Source organism: Eutrigla gurnardus, assembly GCF_963514095.1.
Source record: "Eutrigla gurnardus genome assembly, chromosome: 15".
NCBI lineage: Eukaryota > Metazoa > Chordata > Actinopteri > Perciformes > Triglidae > Eutrigla > Eutrigla gurnardus.
Window position 1 is genome coordinate 15,008,170 of NC_139938.1, and position 12,577 is coordinate 15,020,746.

The following is a 12,577-nucleotide window of genomic DNA, read 5'->3' on the forward strand; positions in this document are numbered from 1 at the left end:
CACAATTACTTTGATCAAAGTCAAGTGATCATTTAATAATAGATGAATGCAGCCTGTGTCTTTAAGAGAAACGGTTAATCGGCCTACAAACTGACTTCCATTCAGGACCCTATTGTTATCGAAACATAATAAAGAAAGCCTCCACGAGGTCGACGAGTGCTGGTTGGCCGAGGTGCAGGACGTCAGGCAGCCAATGGTCGATAGGGGGCGCCACGTGAAGAGGCCCGAGTATATAAACGTGGCTTTACACAGATAACCGGTCATTTAAAAAAGGCACCAGAGTTCATCCGCGTGTTTGAAGCTGGATGGTGCTGCTCACAGCCCGGAGAGGTAAGAGACTCTGTCGTTTGTTGTTGCCTGGACATGTTGTAACCTATACATGTCGTTTTTCATTGGATGGTAGAAACGTGATTTAATCCAATGAGACAGTGGGTAAGGCTATCCCTGATTATAATGTGTTATTACTTATTTATTTTTGAGATATACAGCCAACTCTTCTTCACTTTGTTTGTGTGTGTGTGTGTCTTTGTGTGTGTGTGTGTGTCTTTGTGTGTGTAAGTGTTTGTGTGTGTGTGTGTGGGGGGGGGGGGGGGGGTTGGCTGTGTGTGCAGATTTGTTTATTGTTTGTCTGGCAGCTCCTTTGTGTTTTTGATGCACCACGGTAATTGCAGAGGGAAGTTGCGGTTGGATGGACCCGAGAGGACATTTTAGGGGTTACTTAGAGAGAGAGAGAGGGGCCAAGGGGTGAGAGAGCAGAGAAGGAGAGAGAGAGAGAGAGAGAGAGAGAGAGAGAGAGAGAGAGAGAGAGAGAGAGAGAGAGACCTATTTTTCTCTCAGAGTCCAGTTTAGACTAGTTTGCCCTTTCTTTTCCATCCAAACAGCAGAATCTCTGTGATGCCACCGCAGATGCTTTCCTAAGATATTAGTTGTGATGTAAGATCTTTGGTCCCTGCCTGCAGCAGAGTGATGTAATGATCTTTGCACTAGCAGGAGAGTTAATAATTCGCCATGCGTTGTAAATATTAGTTAGTTCTTGAGAACACGTGCCATTAGCTCGTGTTCTAAAGAGAAAGGAGAATTTCCAATGAATCGGGAAAGTTATAAAACAAACTGTGTTCAGGTATCACAACTTCATTTTCTCTTCAGTTGCATTCAAAGTTAAGCACTTTCATCTTGTGATCTTATATAAAAAATGTTTGAACCTTGCTGTCCTTGAGTAACTACACTGATAGGTGAACTATAAAACCTCCCCTCCCTCTTGTGCCTTTCTCTTCACAGATAAGTGATCAGTGATCGTTCATCCTGAGTCAGGGAGGTTGCCTCTGAGCTTTCCTTTCCTCTCTGCTGGTCTCTCGCTGCAGTTCTTCTCCTCTGGTTCTTCGTCCCTTACTTCTTCGAAGTCATATCCAGCGACCATGCCTCCGACCCTGACCACAGCCTTCGCCAGGCGCTGGTGGATGGCAGTGACTGCTATCATTGAGAATCTGCTCTTCTCCGCCGTGCTGTTGGGATGGGGCTCGCTCCTCATCATGCTCAAGTCCGAAGGCTTCTACTCGTACCTTTGCAACGAGGAGGGTGAGTCACAACCGTTGCATTTCTGTCACATTACTTATCTGCCATTTGTTCCCGTTATACTTCCCTACAAGTTTGCCTAATTGGTCGCGATGGTGAAGCCCTCGCTCATTAGGGAAAGGAAATAGTCCTGAGCACCGGCCTTAATGAGGTTATAGTGCAGAACTTGGATGTGGTCCGGTTTTTCTTCCTGAAATGTTGAAAGGGTTTTATTCAAGAGGTCTAACTTTCTTTTTCTTTTCTTTTTTTTTTGCATCTTCCATTCTCAAGCAGAATAAGTGTTTTCTTTTTTGAGAGACTCGGGAGATTAAATCAGCTAAATTAAAGTGAGAGCAGGGTTGCAAGTTGATAAAAGTGGTCCAAAGTCAAAAAGTAAAAGGCTGAAATGTCTCATGAATTTTGATCATTGTATAGAACACCCTTGGAGAGCTTTCACTTTCAGTGGCTCCAACTAAATTGACACGGCTGATTATAGGGATCTGATAATCCATGGAAGGACTGAGTCAGCCGTCCTTTGCCCTCACCCTGTTGCCTTCTCCTTTTTCTCCTCGTCCCTCACTTTGAGCATAGTCAGGCAGGTGCTTTGTGTTTTTAAGGACAAAGGTGGAATTGATGCACACAGTGGCCCCAGTCAGGCCCTGTTGAAGAGAGTGAGGAACAGTGAATGTGAGAGAGGGATCAGGCCACACTTATCCTTTGAGGTGACTCAGGTCTTGCCCCATGTCTGGACTCTGGTGAGACATGCTAATGCTAAACTACTGGTATCAGTTCTCACCCTGTAGTCGTCCTATTCCTTAGGGAGTTCACAATTGAGTTAGTGTATTTTATATCTAGTGTATCGTTAATCTTATTCAGCATCTCTAGCAACAATAAACCTTCATTTACTCAATGATAATCCCAGTCACGTTTATAGGCTGCTAAACACGCTTCAGCTGTGATGCCGTGTGCCGACTCACCACTGAGTAACAAATGAGAATCCCAAGGCTGTAGGTGGCTTCCTGCAGCGCTGCTGCAGCCGTCTTATCTCGCTCTGATGATATAAGAGAGGTAGGACCGCAGCACCAGCTCAGCTGTTTTCAGGCATGTGACATGTGACAGAGGGACAGATTTTATGGCTGGTAATATGGAAGGTTAAAGTCCACTGATAAAGGACAGGAAGGGAGGCGAAGACTGATAGAAAAGTGATGAACAGTAGAAACGGAACCACTGTTGGTGAATGGATGATGCGTTGTAGATAACAGGCCTTTGTGCTCGTGCAGCAGACACGTTTGAGTCATAGTTAAAGCTTGACTTTAGGAGGGCCGTTGGTCAGGAGTCATCATTTTGCAGCACCTGGCCCCAATCAGATCTTCCTGCAACCCAAGCATAATGTACACGTGCATGCATACGCTTCATAGGCTTTAGCACTTTGTTGTGAAGGTGACATGGTGTTTCACACAGGGATACCACGGACATTCTTGACTACAAAGACGTCAGGTGGAAGATACCATAGAGGTGTGAGAGAGTGTGATCCAGAAAGCATACATGACCCACAACGCTCCCTTTCTCCCTCACATGGACTTCCTGAACTTTTGTACCTTCATGTCTGTGCAGGTTCTGATGATAATGTGAAGATTATTGTCACTTATCGCTCCCTGTTCACTTTCTAAGAATCCAAATCTAAAAATCTAAATACCATCTTAGTCAAGGCAAGCTGGCACCTTTTAACGTTTCTGTGGGTCTTAACTGAACGGATTTGTCTCCAGGTCTTTGCTTCTTCCACGATATGATGTTATATAGGTTAGTTCTAACCCTGCACGTGTTCAGTGCACAGGTAGCCATGATGTGTTGAAGTATTAGGATGATGTGAATAAGCAGAACAAGATTCCACATTACACACATACATTAAACCGCCTACAGCAACTCAATTTTACACGCTCATGTGATTATTCAAGCCACTCCTGTAAGGGGTTGGTATCAATAAGACGAAACACATTTCCACATGCATGACTGCCTCGTGTCAGATTCCTAAATGAACTCAACATTCATCTTCTACCTGCTTTCATCACGTTCGCCAGGCAACACTTCCTTCTACAATCTTTCCCAACCCCTGGCAACGGCGGCACCCGACGACTACGCCGACTACTATGAGAGCGAGGGCGGCGTGGTTGGACTGGGAGACGGAGTGGAGATGAGGCCCTTGGTCCCCATGGATGGGCCCCTGAGGATGAACGGCTGGCTGATTTGTAAAGAACAGGACGAGATGCTGAATCTGGCGTTCACAATAGGATCCTTCCTGCTCTCGGCCATCACCCTCCCACTGGGGATCGTCATGGATAAATACGGGCCTCGCAGGCTACGACTGCTGGGCAGGTAAGCGGTTATATCTCTTCAATTCCATGAACAAAATTCCTTTCAATTCCATTTTTTGGGGGACAATGTAAAGCTGACAGCATATGTTCTCATCATCATTTATTTCCAGCACGTGTTTTGGATTGTCCTGTCTACTCATTGCTTATGGAGCCTACAATCCAAATGGTAAGCTGGTCCGAAGAGGAGCCTTTTTTATTTTCTGCCACTGTGTTTGAAACATGTACAGTATTGGTTTGTTGACAGAGTCCATTATGAGCTAACTTCTCTGTCATTTGCAGAACTCTCTGTCCTTATCTTCATTGCCCTGACTTTCAATGGCTTCGGGGGGATGTGCATGACCTTCACCTCTCTCACAGTAAGTGTGTGCACGGTTGTGTGCTTTGTCGTCCGCCTGCTGCAGAGCCTTTTTGCACCTGCCGCGTGATGTTTGTCCAGATGTATAGTTTTTATCTTCATCGGCCCTTGTCTCCCTGTTGCTGCCCTGTTATAATAGTTTGCTGGCTCCCCGCCTGCGCACACTCTCCCTCCCCTCTCGTCTGGCATTCTGTTTTTTTGGCTTCTTACACTGCACTCTGTGTTCCTAGCAGGAGGGGGCAGGGTTTGGTTTGTGTGTCGGGTGGGGTTAGGGAGGGGGGGGTGGTAGTTCATTAGGGGGGGAAGTGAAGTGATGGTTCATTATCACTTTCTACAGCATCTATTATTGTGCTGCTTCAGAAAGAACATCAGAGAAGCCGTTGGCCGTTTGAGCTCTTCTGTTTTCCCCTTTTTAACCAAACACATGCGCTCACTGTAATGCACCTGCACAAAATGCACGAATGCACATACATTCCTAATTGCAAACAAACACACTCAGACACAACTAGCAATGCACCAACCCTCTTTGGATGGAATAATGAGGCTGTAGATCTACTGTACAGCTCTAATATGCAGTTTTATAGCACATTTAAAAAAAAGCTTAATGTTCAGAATCATCATCATGGAGACATCCTATCCCCCTTTCTTCTTTTTTGGTATGCTCTTATGTTTTGCCACTAATTTTTTATATATGCAGGTAATTTACTTACACTCATATTACATTGTCAGATTTGCATTTTTTTTAAAGTGCAGCAGGTGTAGCAGAACCAGAGATATCACCCTTTTTATTCCAATCATCCATCTTTATAAAAGCTGTTGTACCTACACTACATTACCCACAATGCAGACGTGACCCCTCGACAGTTGAGTTGGATATTGGGTTGTGTTGTAGTAGTTAATGGAGCCACAAGCCTCAAACAGAGAGGCGAGTTAGATAAGCTCACATCTTTCTAATATCATCAGATTCATTTTTTCCCCTTCATTTTCACACTTCAGCTCCAACTCACTTCGTGCAGCTTCCTTTGGAGACCCAAAAAAAGCTTTATACAACAACTTTTTTTTATGCCCAAGATATTTGAACAGGCTTTGATGTGTTAAATCGTGGGAGTTGCTCGTTAAGATTGAGCCACAGAACCAGAGATAGGGCCAGAAAAACAAGTGATGCTCTTTTATCGGAAGGACCAACCCCTCACCATCCCTCTTGCATTCTTTCTCTGCTGTTCTTCATCTTCCCGTTCCCTCCCCTTTGTCATCAGTTGTACAGTGACTCCCACAGAAGTCCTGGGCAGTACCATGGTGATGCCGTTCACTAGAGAGGGGCTCTAGTCCAGTAAATCTCCCTATAAATGCCATGGTTCTATACCACCACAGGCCGTGACTGTGATATACATCTCTCATTTGGTATTTGTTGCATCTCTCTAAATCTCCCATTAGTTTGCTGCCACTGGCCTAAATGTCAGAGGTGTAGTAAACCATAATTTAATGCTTTGTGTGCTCTTTGGTAATAGGGGGTGCCCAGAGGCTGTGCATAAAACCACATTTTCCCCTTATACCATCTTTCACCCCATGTCCTTCACAACTTGACATGCCTAGTATTGGGATAATCATTAGCCTTCATGCTGCGTCTTGACTCTTTGATCATGGCTGCACCAAACAGGCATTCATTCTCAGCTGACGGCTGTTAGGTAATACTCCGCTGGCTTCCTGCCAGTGTCAGCCGACAGGTCACCTTTCCCCCCTCCAGGTTTATCCAGCAGCTGCTAATGTATCTGTAATGTTTAAAAAAAATCTATTAAGAGCCGTTTTCACGTGATGACACTGCTGGGAAATAATGGGTTCTTCACTATGCATACTCAACAACATCCCCGCTCTTACGTAATTGGATTCGTTTTGTTGTTGTTCAGTCTCTTGCAAACTGAACAGCTTGTGAATGCCTTTGTATTTGGAAGTTTTGCCACCCGTTGTCTCGCGTTTTTGCCCTCCCGGCTCTCTTTGGTCTGGAGTAAAGCGCGCAAAAGACGGAGAAAATGTCACCTCACCTCAGACACCCCGTCCCAGCAGCACCGCGTTCGCGTCGTGCGGCGGGCAGCTGTGCGTGTGTGTTGTGTGATGCTGTTTCATATTGCCGTTACTGGTGTTCCCTGTTGTGTTTTCATCTCTCTGATGTCTGCTTGATAATTGTTTCCCCCTATGCACTCTGACCCTGGTGTCAATAGGCGCCTCACAGTGTCCCCAATTCGTCTTATAGCAGCTACACTGCAGCTGAGATCAGCGTGATCTTGGCAGGAGATCCTTTATTCTCACATAGGCTACATAGTGTAATATATCTCATTCCGCCTGCAAATCTGTCAATACCTTAATTCTGCAGTAGAAAAGGGACGGGTTGTGATGATGTCTCTTTCTCTTGCCCTCTAGCTCCCGAGCATGTTTGGTAACCTCCGCTCCACCTTCATCGCCCTGATGATTGGCTCATATGCTTCGTCTGCTGTCACCTTCCCCGGTGTCAAGGTACTTTTTCACCTCTCTTTGTTCATTTTAATGTCATGCTACTTTCCTAGAATTGTTTGCCAAATGCGTGTGGTTATGTGCACAGGTGATCTACGACCTCGGCATATCTTTCATTACTATCCTGGTGGTGTGGGCCGCCTGTGCTGGACTGGTCTTCTTGAACTGCCTCTTGAACTGGCCAACGGAGCCGTTCCCATCACCCGAGGACATGGACTTCACGTAAGTACCTTTAATTTACGTGTCATATGTGCAGTATAGGCTATTTGGTCACCAGTTTCTATTTATCATAATTACTTTTTTAAAATGTGTTTGTATTCCTCCTTGACCTTCTCCCTCCTCACACACTGGCCTCTAATCTTCTCTCCTTTTCATCCCCCTCTCATCTTCAGTGTGAAGGTCAAGTTCAGCTGGCTGGGCTTTGACCACAAAATCACCGGGAAGCAGTTCTACCGGCAAGTGACCACAGTGGGCCGTCGTCTCAGTGTGGGCAACAGCCTCAAGGAGAAAGAGGTGACCACCAAGGACGGACACAAGCTCTGTCTCTCCACCATGGACCTAGAAATGGACTGCAAGCCCAAAGAAGAATGTAAGAGTGCAGGATTTAAACCCCTCTTTGACGTCCTCTTTTTGTGCTTCTCGGCGTAATGCACGTTAATGAACTTTGTTGTGTTCCTGTCTCTCCCCTGCAGCTCAGACATTCTTGAAAACCATCACCAGCACGCTCTTCCTGCTCAGCCTGGTGACCATGTCCGTCACTCAGCTCCGTCTCTTGTTCTACATGGGCGCCATGAACAGCGTGCTGGAGTCGCTCAGCGATGGAGACCTCAACAAAGGTCGGTGGCTCTGCATTTTGTTTTTCGAGTATCTTTACAAATATGAAGACTTCTCTTTACCTTGAATCAAGTTGTTTCTACTTGTTCAGCAGCTGGACTCACAAGGGTTTTAATTTGATTTTCAGTGGAAAGAATGGAAGTCGGTAAGACTGATAGCTTATAGTATAGAAAATTAGAATTCATCCTCTATTCTTGTGTAGGTTTGCCATCTTTAGACTGTACTAAATCCACTAACACTACTCTCTGGCTTTTGTCGTAGCTGGTGTTGTTATTTCATTTGACCTTGCCTGTTGTCAATGTCAATAGCATAGTCCATTAGCCGTCATTTAGCTTGAATCTTAAACCACCGGGCACCATTTGTTGCACTCATTAACTAACTTTGCCCTTCAAAGAGCATCACATGAGCAGTTTCACATGACTCACACTTCATTTATCGTACACCCTCGGCCATAAATATGCTGACAAAACAGCAAGAAATTGACTTTTAATAAACTTTTTTCTCCATATCCTCTGTTGTTGCACTTAATATGGCTCCACCACCTGGAACTAATAATTAGCTGTACAGTCATAGTCATTAACCAGGTAGAAAAAGGTTCCTGAACCCTCCTCGTGTTTTCATCCTTTCCTCTAACAACGTCCCCTTTCTCATTTTCCCCTGTTGTATTTGAATCATTATTCTGATCCCTCTCTCAGTGGGTCTGTACTCCTCCATCTTCGGCATGCTGCAGCTGCTCTGCTTGATGACCACGCCTGTGATTGGTCAGATCATGGACTGGAAGCTGAAAGACTGTGATGATGGAGAGGAGGAAAAGGAGCCCTGCAGCAAGTGAGTCAACTTGTGCCTTAGCCTGCCTTCAGTCCTTTCCATTTATAGCTCTTTATGTGCTGCAATGTCTATGTGATGAAACAGAACCGAGAAATGAACCTTTATTGTGAAACTGCTTTCTGATTCAAGGGGGGAGACAAAGAAAAAGCGCAGAGACAAGAAGACCCAGAAGGTGACCAATGCCTTGCGAGCGTTTGTCCTCACAAACGTCCTTTTAGTGGGATTCGGGATCACCTGTCTGGTGCCCAATCTCCCCCTGCAGGTGAGTGGTCCAATCAGCTGACACACAGGCCTTCAGAGCGCTTCAGGGAAACAACGGACTTAATAGCATTTAATGTTATAACCCCATTTGTTTCCCCCTGTTTCCATTAGTTTTGCTACGCTAAGCTAACTGACTGTAGCTTCATATTTAATGGACAGATGTGAGAGTGATATCGATCTTCCCATCTAACTCTCGGCAGGAAAGCAAAAAGGCATATTACCCAGAATGTTGGACTGTTCCTGTAAAGCCCATACAGGCCGACTGACTGAATGATTATGAGTGTTGATCTCCTCTACTTTCATCTCGCCTCAGATTGTGTCATTCGTCCTGCACACTGTGGTGAGAGGATTCATTCACTCTGCTGTTGGGGGCCTCTATGCTGCTGTGTAAGTCTCAATGTGCTTCTAACCTCAACACACACACATGTCTTCACCATCACCTTCATCTTCTGTTTGTGGATGCAGCTTTAAACTGAGAAACTCAATGTACCACTTCTGTCTCTGCAGGTATCCCTCCTCCCTGTTTGGCAGCCTAACAGGCATGCAGTCTCTGGTCAGTGCCGTGTTTGCTCTCCTGCAGCAGCCCCTGTTTCTGGCTATGATGGGACCCTTGCAGGGAGACCCATTCTGGGTACGAATGCACACACAAACACACACACAAACTCACAAATCCAACCTTGAGACGTGGCTAACTCTGGTGTCGTCCCCCAGGTCAATATTGGACTCCTTGGTGTCAGCATGCTGGGCTTCCTGCTGCCTCTCTACCTGATCTGCTACAGACGGACGCTCAACAGACAGCAACAGGAGAGGGAGGACGAAGCCAATATCTACGTCAGAATCAACGGCTCCGACATACCCGAAGCCTACGTCTAGAGAAGAGTGAACGCTCACACACACATACAGACTGCCACATCATTTCCCCCCAAATTTCACAGAGAGGAGTCAAATGGACAGTCGCTGACGACGAAAAACTGAAACATGGAGGGGAAAAAAAACACGAGGAAAAGACTGTGAAAGGAAAGAGGCATGAGCCCTCTGCATTCCCCCCAAATCCTCTTTTTATACCCTCCTATCTGAGCGACACATTAATGCAGCTCCATTCCACATGAGACACCTTTTATATCCCAGAAGTGATGATGAATGATTATCCCCCTGTGACACTGACAACACCCTCAGCAGCCTCACCAGTACGTGTGAATATGTGAGTGATTCTAATATGTGAGCCTTTTCTTTTTTAATGTTTTTTTTTAATGTTTTTAAATGATTCTGATTGTAAATCCCATAACGTGGTGCTACATGTCTATTCATCAGCTGGAGTTTTTGATAGACGGTGTGAGGTAAGTGTGGACTGAATGGCATTAACGAGCGACAGGGAGTAGAGAAGAGCCTTATTGCTGAAAGAAGACTCATTGTGGTTAATTATGGCGGCTGGATTGTTTTCATTTTACCAGGCTAACATATTATTATAGAGTAAACGACTGTAGCCTAGTGGGGCTGTATTCTGTATGTTTTGCTAAAAGCAAAATGTTCATGTACGATTAGAATATTTATTTAATTTCTTGCTCACTTTAGTTTTCTTTTCTTTATACATTTAGGGGTGCCTTTTGTTCTCCATTAATTGTATCCATAACACCATCATTCAAATGCCTTAACTTAAAGTCAGTAAAGTCTTTCTGCCTGTTGTTCAGCACTTTATACCGTTTTACAGTAAATTCCACACACATCACACATTTTTTTTTCCAATTTCAGCACTTCTCTCCCGATGCCTCTCGAGAAAATAGTCCCACTTTCATCTTGAGCACCTCCCTCCTTCACGCGTGTATTTATTTCTCTTTAATATCACTTTCATATTTAAATTGTGCTGTGCTGGCAACGACACCATTATGTCAGATTGTATACTTAGTTGTTCGCGTAGAACAATTTCTTCTCCTGTGGAAGACAATGTTGAGACGTTTGGTTGTGCAGGCATTCCTGTTTAAATATGGAAGGATATGTGGGGGTTAATAAAGATGAGTTGATCTCTTTAAATGATCATTGTTTTTTTCATTATTCAAATAATGAAATTCAGGTTTGATACAACAATGATGAGCTTTTTATTTCTGAATTTATTCTTTTTGTGTTTATAGTAGTTTTTTATTTTAATTTTATTTTTTTTACAAATTGCATAAGCGTGGGTTCTCTCCGGGTTCTCCGGCTTCCTCCCACAGTCCAAAGACATGCAGGATGGGGATAGGTTCATTGATGACTCTAAATTGCCTGTAGGTGTGAATGTGAGCGTGAATGGTTGTTTGTCTCTACATGTCGGCCCTGTGATAGACTGGCGACCTGTCCAGGATGTACCCTGCCTTCGCCCAATGATAGCTGGGATCAACTCCAGGCCCCCCACGACCCTGATTACAGGATAAGCGGTGGACAATGGATGGATGGATGAGTTTTAGGGTGGTTTTGTAACCAACCAGCAGAGGTCAGCATTGGCAGTGTGTGTTTTTCTAAGCAATCACACTCGAAGAAACTATTTGATACAAAAACAACAGGATTTGAAACATGCAAACTAATTTCTCAACATTAAACCAAACCTGCAAAGACACAGACTGCTTTAAACACACACAGTTCCATTTCATATATGAGCTACATGTATGCAGAAGTTGCCCACGTGTCATGTGCAAATCTGCTTTAATAACAGTGTTTACTGCAGGGTGTCCCCTGACTCCGTTTCCCCGGGAAGCTCGTTCAGATGTGAGATAATAAAAGTCATGCTGAACAGTTTTGCCACCAGTTGTTCCCGTCTGGTTGGACCAGGGTCTGTCGACATGCCGCTCTGCCATCTGATACCGCTCTAGCAGATGGTTATCAACAGCATGGCCCCTCTTGTTACCTGAGAATAGATCTGACAACGTCACTCACACCAGGGACAGTGGTTCCTGGAGTGCTGCTGCTGGTGAGGCAAAACTGTTTGGTTCAGCGATCTGATCTTGCATTTCTAAATTCTATATAGATAGATAGATAGATAGATAGATAGATAGATAGATAGATAGATAGATAGATAGATAGATAGATAGATAGATGTCTCCATATGGCATCTATGACAGGAGCTATACCAGGTCCTGTACAGATAAGGAGACAGAGGAATGATGAGCGGATGTTGGCAGACGGATACAGATGCGCTATAAATACAGCAGCAGCGCGCTGTTACGTAATTTTAGCCTCACACACACGCACTCACATCCTGCGATCTCCGGGACGTGGGGCTGGATTAGGGACCTGTGATGCCATCGCATCACGTGCACACACTATTTTATAGAGCCGTGGGGTGGTGGACCGACGCGTGGTCAAGGGGTCTCTGAGAGAACAGCAGGCCAGCCAGTTTATGATCGTCTCATGGGAATAAACACCGCCAAGGAATGCATGTGAAATTCGCCGTAATGTTAAAAACAAATAATGCAGATTGGCTTTTAGTGGACGGGATGCGGTTCTTGCGGTTTGTGGAGGCAGATAATCTCATTAGATGCGGGGACTTTGTTTAAAGGGATTAGAGAGCTGACGCACCGTGCGTCTGTGCCAGCGGTGGTGGTCCCCGTGTCAAGCCCGGCCATATATATATATATACTGTGGTGGTGAATAACTGCGCTTCTACGTCACCGTGACTGCGATGACGCAGAGGATGTAGCGCACTCTGAAAAAAAACGGTTCAGCGAGAAGAGCTCTTATTTGTGTGTGTGCCTATTTTAAATTTTTTGCCGTACAGCTGTGAATGTTTTGCAACCTATGCTTTTTATGCTGGTGTTGCTGTCTTGGCCACTTGTGTAAAATAGATTTTATATATTGTGTGTGTGTGTGTGTGTGTGTGTGTGTGTGTGTGTGTGTGTGTGTG

General features: G+C 44.9%; 1 protein-coding gene across 1 annotated transcript; it reads left to right on the plus strand.

Annotated features, from left to right (window-relative positions):
• Positions 1-273: 273 nt before the first annotated feature.
• slc43a2b (solute carrier family 43 member 2b) lies at positions 274-10,999 on the plus strand. Its single transcript, XM_084028659.1, has 15 exons — positions 274-330; positions 1,279-1,575; positions 3,630-3,924; positions 4,034-4,089; positions 4,203-4,279; positions 6,694-6,786; positions 6,872-7,005; positions 7,176-7,372; positions 7,476-7,619; positions 7,745-7,762; positions 8,313-8,445; positions 8,575-8,707; positions 9,020-9,093; positions 9,214-9,337; positions 9,418-10,999. Exons 2-15 carry the CDS (start codon positions 1,416-1,418, stop codon positions 9,577-9,579), a joined length of 1,800 nt encoding a protein of 599 aa, XP_083884785.1. The 5' UTR covers positions 274-330; positions 1,279-1,415; the 3' UTR covers positions 9,580-10,999.
• The last annotated feature ends 1,578 nt before the right edge of the window (positions 11,000-12,577 follow it).

What these genes read in the sequence shown, in the direction of transcription:
- slc43a2b (XM_084028659.1), top strand. Translation starts at nt 1,416, where the DNA reads ATGCCTCCGACCCTGACCACAGCCTTCGCCAGGCGCTGGTGGATGGCA. An exon ending in AGGCTACGACTGCTGGGCAG is followed by an intron (nt 3,925 to 4,033) that starts GTAAGCGGTTAT and finishes ATTTATTTCCAG; the next exon opens with CACGTGTTTTGGATTGTCCT. An exon ending in GGGGGCCTCTATGCTGCTGT is followed by an intron (nt 9,094 to 9,213) that starts GTAAGTCTCAAT and finishes CTGTCTCTGCAG; the next exon opens with GTATCCCTCCTCCCTGTTTG.